Genomic DNA, 9,075 nt, shown 5'->3' with positions numbered 1-9,075 from the left:
CTACGGGGTGGCCGGCACCACAAATCCAGAGGACTGAGCAAGGTTGACCAACTGGCCCGTGGGCAAGCAACCTGCTGCGTAGGGGGGCGGCGAAGACGTCTCCAGGCTTCCAAGTTCGGGCCCAACGAGGGAAAAATGGCCGAGGCAGCCGGACGGATGAGCGGAGCGGGCCGTCGGGCTGGATTGTCTTGAGAGAACCCGTAAATTCGAGGAGCTGAGCATCATGGGTAAAGTCTCCATCGGGTAGCTTCGCAGCGAGAATCTTAAGGGGGGCTGCAAGGTGGGCTTCGGCCTCAGGCAGGTGCAGCAGTAAACGGCGACGAAAGAGCCCACGAAAATGAAAGCGATGAAGATGGATCCCACGATGAGAAAGGGGACGTAGGTCGGTTCTGGGGAAAAGAAAAAGAGATGGTCAGGGTAAATGTTGTCTGTGGAGATTCTATGTCATCCAGGTCAGGGTTGTCACAGAGGTCCTTTTCCAGGAGGCAATTGGACTTTCTTGTTTTTCTTTGAAGACGTTTCGCTTCTCATCCCAGAAGCTTCTTCAGCTCTGACTGGATGGTGGGGAACGGAAGGATTTATACTCCTTGCAGACAGCTGGTCATTTGCCTTCTTTGAGAGAGTCCTTGAGGCCACTTGGAGGTTTACCTGCGTCCTCAATGGTGCTTTTTCCAAGAGGCAACTGGACTTTCTGGTTTTTCTTTGAAGACGTTTCCCTTCTCATCCCAGAAGTTTCTTCAGCTCTGACTGAATTGGTGGGGAAGGGAAGGATTTATACTCCTTGCAGAGAGCTGGTCATTTGCCTCCTTTTAGAGAGTCATTGAGGCCACTTGGAGGTTTATCTCTGTCCTCAGGGTCATCTGAGTGGTGCAAATGGGTGTGGAGCCTTCTTGCAAGTGCTGAAAGGACTGTGTTGTAAATCATCTATCTCCAGTCTACCACACAGTCCTTTCAGCAGTTCCAAGAAGGCTCCACACCCATTTGCACCACTCAGGGGACCCTGAGGACGCAGACAAACCTCCAAGTGGCCTCAAAGACTCTCTAAAAGAAGGCAAAAGAACCAGCTGTCTGCAAGGAGTATAAATCCTTCCATTCCCCACCATCCAGTCAGAGCTGAAGAAGCTTCTGGGATGAGAAGCGAAACATCTTCAAAGAAAAAACAAGAAAGTCCAGTTGCCTCTTGAAAAAGCACCTTTGGGACAGATGATCAAGGTCAGCCCTGAGTTGATGGAGAATCCAATCATTAAAGATATCCTTCGGTGTTCTTCCAGGTAACCAGTGCTGCTGCAGATAGCCCTCACCTTACGAACACAATTGAGCCGGAAGGAAGGAAAGAAAGAAAGAAAGAAAGAAAGAAAGAAAGAAAGAAAGAAAGAAAGAAAGAAAGAAAGAAAGAAAGAAAGAAAGAAAGAAAGAAAGAGGAGGGAGGGTGGGAAGAAAGGAAGGAAGGAAAGAAGGAAGGAGGAAGGAAGGGGAATGGATGGAGAGAAAGGAAGGAAGGGAGAAGGAAGGAAGGAAGGAAAGAAAGAAAAAAAGGGAGGGAGGGAGGGAAGAAGGAAGGAAGGAGGCAAAGAAGGAAGAAGGAAGGAATGGATGGAGAAGAAGGAAGGAAGGAAGAAAGAATGAAAGGAGAAGAAGGAAGGAAAAGAAAGAGAAAGAGGAGGGTGGGTGGGAGGAAAGAGGAAGGAAGGAAAGAAGGAAGTAGGAAGGAAGGAATGGATGGATGGAGAGGAAGGAAGGAAGGAAGGAAGGAAGGAAGGAAGGAAGGAAGGAAGGAAGGAAGGAAATATTGTGTTGCTTTCTTTAACATCCTTTATTTGCATGAACTAGAAGCCAGTTTGGGTTGTGATTACGTTTTTTTTTTCTTCCGTATAACTTAAGAAAGCCTCTCCCAGCACTAGAGTTATTTGCTGTCTTGATATTACAACTTCAATTTTAAAAAAAGGCTAACCGAGACAATACTTTATTCTTGAACAGCTCGGGATGTTAGAAGCTATCGTTAAACTGCAAATGATTCAGGAGGCAACGTTGCAAAGATCCAGGGTCAGTTTGGGTGAAACCAAAGGTATAGAATTGGATGGTAGCGTACAAGCTTCATTATGTAGGGCAGAAAAACTCAGAAGACAAACGTCCACCTCACATCAGAGAACTTCTGTTCGTTGGCTCCAAATTGAAAACTGGTTTGAGGCCAGTTGTACTTAGTAAGGACAGTGAAGATGGCTTTGTTTTAAGGCGCCCTGCAACGTCACAATCACTGCACAGATTATAAATCTACGACCACGATAAATACGATGAAAGAAAAATTAAATCGAAAACTGCCAAACAACTAGGGAGGATGGGAAATGCCCTTCAGGTTAGGCTAGTTCGCTCAATTATTCAAGAGTACGGCTTCGTTGAAGTCAAAGAGGGATCCCAGGTATATTTACAACCTTTTTGAAGAGTTTTTTTTTTTTAAATGAAGGATTTGCAGAATAAGAGCTTGATTTCTGATCACTTATATCTGCTTGGTAGGAAGGAGGAGGAGGAGGAGAAGGAGGAAGAGGAGGAGGAGGAGGAGAAGAAGGAGAAGGAGAAGAAAGGAGGAGAAGGAGAAGGAGGAGAAGGAGAAGGAGGAGGAGGAGGAGGAGAAGAAGAAGAAGAAGAAGAAGAAGAAGAAGAAGAAGAAGAAGAAGAAGAAGAAGAAGAAGAAGAAAAGAAGAAGAAGAAGAAGAAGAAGAAGAAGAAGAAGAAGAAGAAGAAGAAGAAGAAGAAGAAGAAGAAGAAGAAGAAGAAGAAGAAGAAGAAGAAGAAGAAGAAGAAGGGGAGGAGGAAGGAAGGAAGGAAGAAGGAAGGAAGGAAGACCTGGTACACATTTTTGAAGGAAGGAAGACCTGGTACACATTTTTGAGTTTTCAACATTAAAAGTTAACCATATATGTATTTGTCAGCTATTTTTTCACCCATTCTCCACGGGTTAATATTGAAAAGCCATTTTCTTCTTTTATAACCATATTAATGTATTTCAGCAAATTTCGGAGACTTATCCTGTTCCCCCCAAAAAGGGGGCAAGGAATTAAAACTGGAAATGAGGGCTAGCAGAAAAAGTTATTTTCGAAGTTTTAAATCTTTACTCGAATAGCAAATGAGCTTAGGAGCATCTTCAAGGGTCTTTTTAAGGCCCTACATCTGAAGCCATTTCCCCCTTTAAAATTTTCTTTTCTTAAAAAAAAAAAAAAAACCACACAATTACTTTTGTTTCTACTTGGAAACCGCTTCTGGACTTTGTGCTCGAGGTGGGGAAAAAAAAAAAACATGAAACTTTGATTTTGGGTTTTACCGGTTAAGATAGGTCTGCAAGTTATAGAAATGGCTAGTTTATACTACGATGTCAAAGTAAAAAAGTTGAGGTTTGGGGCTATTTACCTTATTCTAGTGCACCCAACGAAGTTGGAAGTCTTTCTTTTTTTCCCCCTTTCCCTACATTTTTCCCTTCCCTTCTCCCTCCCTTATTTTCCTGCTGTTTTCTTTTGCAATTTTTTATTGTATTTTATACAAAAAATTAATTTAAAAGAAGACGGGGGGGGGCAGTGAACAAGGCTTAAGAGAAGGGAATTCCACCCTCTCGGTGGAAAAAAAAGAAAGCAGGAGAAATAACAATAATAACAAAAGGATTTCCTATTTTCTAGGATAAACCCTCCAGGACGCCTGCCCGCCCCGGCAGATGAACCATACAAATTATTCTCCGTTGCGCGGCATCCTGTGGCATTTACTCGCCGGTAAAAGCAGCCAGGAGACTCCTTGGGTAGATGCGCGCCCGAATTGGGGCGCATCCAAAAGGAGCCGCTCCTAACTTCTTCCTCGCTTGAGCGGAGAAGGGCTGCGCAGGCAAAGGCAGCGATCCTCTTCTTTTCCGCCTTCCCAGATTTCCCGCGCGATCCTAGCAGGACTAACTACCCCGAAGTAAAGTTGTAGGCAGGACTAACTACCCCGAAGTAAAGTTTTCCGGGCGATCCAGCCCCGCGCGAGGGCTGGATCGCTTCCACGGGCTGTGGTTTGGAGCTGCGCGGCTGGGAAAAGAAGAAACGCGCAAGTGCGCAAAGGAGGCTGTGGCCCCCCAGGAGGACGGGAAAATGGGGGGCGCAGTCGGGGGGGGGGGAGAGAGCGAGCTTCAACTGGGGTTTCTTTAGGACAACGAAGCAAAAGTGCCCAGGACGGGGTTGTTGCAGTTTGGTTTTTGTTTTTTTTTTGCGTTAAGTTGCAATTAAATCACCCCCAGATGACACCTGTTGTTGTTAATTGCCAAGTCGTGTCCGACCCATCGCAACCCCATGGACAACGTTCTTCCATGTCTTCCTGTCCTCTACCATCTTCTGGGGTCCATTTAAGCTCACACCTCCTGCTTCAGGGACTCCATCCAGCCACCTCATTCTCTGTCGTCCCCTTCTTCTCTTGCCCTCCATCTTTCCCAGCATCAGGCCCTTCTCCAGTGAATCCTTCCTTCTCATTAGGTGGCGGTAGATGACACCTACCGCCAAGCAATCTTCTAGTCCTCAAGACGCACCGGTGGCAAGCAAGCGAGGGCACCCTCCCTCAAACAGACTCACCGGGCTGTCCAGAACTTGACCTGCCAGTGGCAAGGTTGCCACGCGCGTAAAAACTCCTTTGGCGAGACCCCGATCGGCACCATCCTCTTCCTCCGCGCCAAAAGGCGCAAGGTAAGCCGGGTGCCTGCAGACACCCACGGGAGACTCCCTCCCTCCCTCCCACCCACCCCAGGCGGCGGACACTCACGGGGGCTCCCCGCCGGAGGCTGCGGCTCGGGGTCGTAGGCGCACCCGCCTTGCTCCAGGCGCGCTTCGGCGGCCGCGCAACAATAGCGCAAGGCGCAAGACCCGCAGCAGATGGTGGCGTCGGGGCTGTCGAAGCGCTCCGGGCAGAGGAAGCCTCCGTGGGCTCTGCCCTGCGCGTCTCTCCAGCCGTGGCAGTACTCGCCGGCCGGGGGCTCCTGCGCCCCGGCTCCCCAGCGCCCCGCCAGGCACCAGCCCAGGAGGAGAGAGCGCAGCCAGCCGGCGCCCATGGCTTCTGCGCGGGGGATGCTCCGGCTTTCAGAGCGCCCCCCCCCCCACGGTTCCTCCCCTCCCTCCCGGGAGGCCCCGGGGCAGAGCAGGGGGTGGGGGGGATACTCTGCCTCCCCCCTCCTCAGCTGAGAGCCCCCAGCTGGCTCTCAGGGAGACCCCCCCCTCTCCAAAAGGGCAGTGGCCAGCAGCCTGGTCAGCCCTCCCATAGGGGTGGGTGGGTTTTCCACTGGGGGAATTGGGGGGGGGAGGTTGGTCCGAGGCTGTCCTAAAAGACAAGGGGCTTTTTCCGCGAGGCAACTGGACTTTCTTGCTTTGTGTTTTTTTTCCTTTGAAGACGTTTCGCTTCTCAACGCAGAAGCTTCTTTAGCTCTGACTGAAGAAGGAAGGAAAGGAAGGAAGGAAGGAAGGAAGGAAGGAAGGAAGGAAGGAAGGGAGGGAGGGAGGGAGGGAGGGAGGGAGGGGGGAGGGAGGAGGCAAGGAAGGAAGGAAGGAAGGAGAGAAGAAGAAGGGAGGGAAGGAAGGAAGGAAGGAGGAGAAGGAGGAAGGAAGGAAGAAAGGGAATGGAATGAGAAGAAGGAAGGAAGGAAGGAAGGAAGGAAGGAAGGAAGGAAGGAAGGAAGGAAGGAAAGAAGGAGAGAAGAAGGGAGGCAAGGAAGGAGGAAAGGAAGGAAGGAGGAAGGAAGGGAGGAAGGAAGGAAGGAAAGAAGAGATGGAAGGAAGGAAGGAAGGAAGGAAGGAAGGAAGGAAGGAAGGAAGGAAGGAAGGAAGGAAGGAAGGAAGGAAGAAGGGGAATGGAGTGAGAAGAAGGAAGGAAGGAAAGAAGAAGGGAGAGAAGAAGGGAGGCAAGGAAGGAAGGAAAGAAGAGAAAGAAGGAAGGAAGAAGGGGAATGGAGTGAGAGGAAGGAAGGAAGGAAGGAAGGAAGGAAGGAAGGAAGGAAGGAAGGAAGGAAGGAAGGAAAGAAGGAAGGTTGAATTACAGAATTGCACAGTTGGAAGGGACCCTAGAGGTCCTCCACTCCAACCCCCACCCACCCAAGCAGAAGACCCCACCCCAGAGAAATGGCTGCCCAATCTCTTCCCCAAAACCTCCAGTCCTGGAGCACCCACAGCCTCCGGTGGCAGGCCGTTCCGCTGGTTAATTCTTCCCACTGAACCCTCTTAGAGTCAATACTGACGCTATTCAGCTGCTCCACAACTGAGTCCAAAGTTTCGGTCGCTAAGCGAGACCGCCGCTAAGTGAGTTTGGGCCCCCGCTTTATGACCTGTCTGGCCACAGCGGTGAAGCGAGTGGCTGCCGTTGCTCCTATGGTTGCACGGCCGTTAAGCGAATCACACAAGGACGACCCCACGAAGCCTGAACGTCCATGCAGACGCCAAGAAGCGCAGCCCCCCCCCCCCCCGTCTTGTGTTCCAGAGTCCTTTCTCGGCCACCCCTGCTCGGCTGTCAGAGCAATTACGACTGACAGCCGTCAGGCCAAGAGCCGGTGGTTAACTGGAACACCCCCCCCCGCCGCCCCCAATCACTTCCTATTTGCAATGCTCTGGTGCTTCCACGGCTGGGACCCCCAGGGTGGAGTGTGTAGATGTGAGTCTACTTGTAACTGGGACTCAGGGGCTGCAGCCTTTTCTGGGAAGGAGCAGAAGCTGGCAACACGAAGCCATTTGTAGTATGTGGGTCCTATTTGGTGTAACGACCCCCCAGGGGAGCCCCAGTTTTCTTTCTGTTAAGTGAGACGTCGGTCCGGCCAGCTTGGCTCCATTTTTAAGGACCTTTCTTGTCGCCGTTAAGTGAATTGTGGGGGTTAAATTAGGAAGTCGCTAAGTGAATTTGGCTTGCCCCTTAGTCTGAACAACCTCCCTCTCTCTTTCTCTCACTCACTCTTTCTTTCTCTTTCTCTCTCTTTCTCTCTCTTTTTCTCTTTCTCTCTCTTTTTCTTTCTCTTTTCTCTCCCCCCTTTCTCTCTTTCTCTTTTCTCTCCCCCTCTCTTTTTCTCTCTTTCTCTTTCTCTCTCTCTCTTTTCTCTTTCTCTCTTTCTCTCTCTTTTTCTCTTTCTCTCTTTTTCTTTCTCTTTTCTCTCCCCCTCTCTCTTTCCCTCTCTCTCCCTCTCTCTCTTTTTCTCTCTCTCTCTCTCTCTTTCTCTCTTTTTCTCTCCTCCCCCCCCTCTCTCTCTCTCTTTCTCTCTTTCTCTTTCACTCTTTCTCTGTTTCCAGCCTAATTCACAATTCTTTTGTGTTCTTTCAGTAGAAATCATTGGAATTTACTTATAGGAGAAATCCCAAAAATTTCAAAAAGTTACCTTTTACAGGATCACGTGACACACACACCCCGGGCCACTGCAACTGTCCTAAGTACATGCCAGATGCCAAGCATTTGAATTTTGATCACGTCACCCTGGGGTGATGCTGTGATGGTCGTAACTGGGAAAAACGGTCGTAAGTCACATTTTTCAGTGCCGTTGTAACTTCAGTCACTAAACGAACTGTTGTAAATCGAGGACTGCCTGTACTGTTAAGCGAGGTCCACTTCTACGACTTATAACTGCTGTGTCTTAACAGGTCTTTGATAGGAGAGCAGGTGGGGTGTCACCTGGATGCAGCAGGCACATCACAAATCGACTGTTATTTTTTGGGTGTGATGCTAGTTTGCATTATATGGAATTTTGATTTGCCTGCCCTTCAGTTCGTTGTAGCACACACTAAATAACACTACTTAATTATCGTTCGACCTTCTTCTTGTTTCAATACCACCTTGAACTTCCTCTTTTCTCTGCAAATGAACAAACAGCAAACTCAGATTTCATCAGTCTAGTAGTGGGAAAATAAACTGGCAAAGGTGGCTGAACACAGCCATCTAGTGCTGAATCAAGGGCATAAACATAGCCGGGCTAAAGATCTTTTGCACTCAGAGGCAGCAGCTAACCTGAAGACAGGTCGTGATTCTGCTCAGCTTTTGGAAATGAATAGAATAGAATAGAATGGAATGGAATGGAATGGAATGGAATGGAATGGAATGAATAGAATAGAATAGAATAGAATAGAATAGAATAGAATAGAATAGAATAGAATAGAATAGAATAGAATATGGAATGGAATGGAATGGAATGAATAGAATAGAATAGAATAGAATAGAATATGGAAAGAATAGAATAGAATAGAATAGAATAGAATAGAATAGAATAGAATAGAATAGAATAGAATAGAATAGAATAGAATAAGGATAAGGAGCTTCTATTTTAAAAAAGGCAAAAACATTCCCTAGCCTGAAATTTGTGCATCACAGCCTTAGCAAAACTTGTATTATGCTGCTGTGTCCCTTTCTTTTTTCTTTTTTTTTAAAAAAAGAAACAAGTAGAATCTGCTTTATCATTCCTGTGTTTTTGTGTGCCACTGATGAAGAGACTAAAAGTTCACATCTGTTTTTAAAATGCATTTTCCTACCTGTCAAAGCTAACAATCCAATTTTTCAGCTGAGTTTTTTTTTTAATCAGTATTTAGTTCAGCAAACAGTAACCTTTCATTTCCACAGACGTGTTTTGTTTTAACTTGCAATCACAGCTCTCAAAGCCAATTAGAAGCTCGGGAGAATCACTTGCAAATTATTTTACTGTCAGAAACAATTTGCTTTTATTTTGACACCAAACCTTATTTGAGGTCAGAGTCTCTACATCATTCCACCTCTTATAATTGGCTGGCAAGAATAGGAAGTGTACGGTAGACCGCACATTATTTATTGATTTGGCTCGTTATACGGCTACTTATCAAAATCTCGCATCAATTTTATGTTATCATGGAAGTCAATATTAAATAGAGACAAGAGACCTAGAAAGGATGGCAGGGTTAAGTCTCTTCTGCCTATATTTTAAGTTGACTTAAATCTGTTTGTTTGCTTTTTTTTTTTAAAGGTCTGTATTAATACTTCTTCTGTTTGGTGTCTCAGGTAGAAAAATAAATAATTTCAAGAAGAACTGTTTTCTTTACAAAGCCCAGCAAAATGTGCATCTCACTTTCCATCCTATTT

General features: G+C 47.2%; 1 protein-coding gene across 1 annotated transcript; it reads right to left on the bottom strand.

The window, feature by feature from the left end:
• Window positions 1-5,056, bottom strand: SHISA3 (shisa family member 3). The gene is made up of 2 exons (XM_039325219.1): window positions 4,771-5,056; window positions 1-389 (listed from the first exon to the last, which is right to left on the bottom strand). Exons 1-2 carry the CDS (start codon window positions 5,054-5,056, stop codon window positions 1-3), a joined length of 675 nt encoding a protein of 224 aa, XP_039181153.1.
• Window positions 5,057-9,075: the final 4,019 nt, after the last annotated feature.

Source organism: Crotalus tigris, unplaced genomic scaffold (assembly GCF_016545835.1).
Source record: "Crotalus tigris isolate CLP2741 ecotype Arizona unplaced genomic scaffold, ASM1654583v1 scf7180000024321.1087588, whole genome shotgun sequence".
NCBI classification, from domain to species: Eukaryota; Metazoa; Chordata; class Lepidosauria; order Squamata; family Viperidae; genus Crotalus; species Crotalus tigris.
Note: the sequence above shows the minus strand (reverse complement) of the source record. Positions and strands in the feature narration are given on the sequence as shown.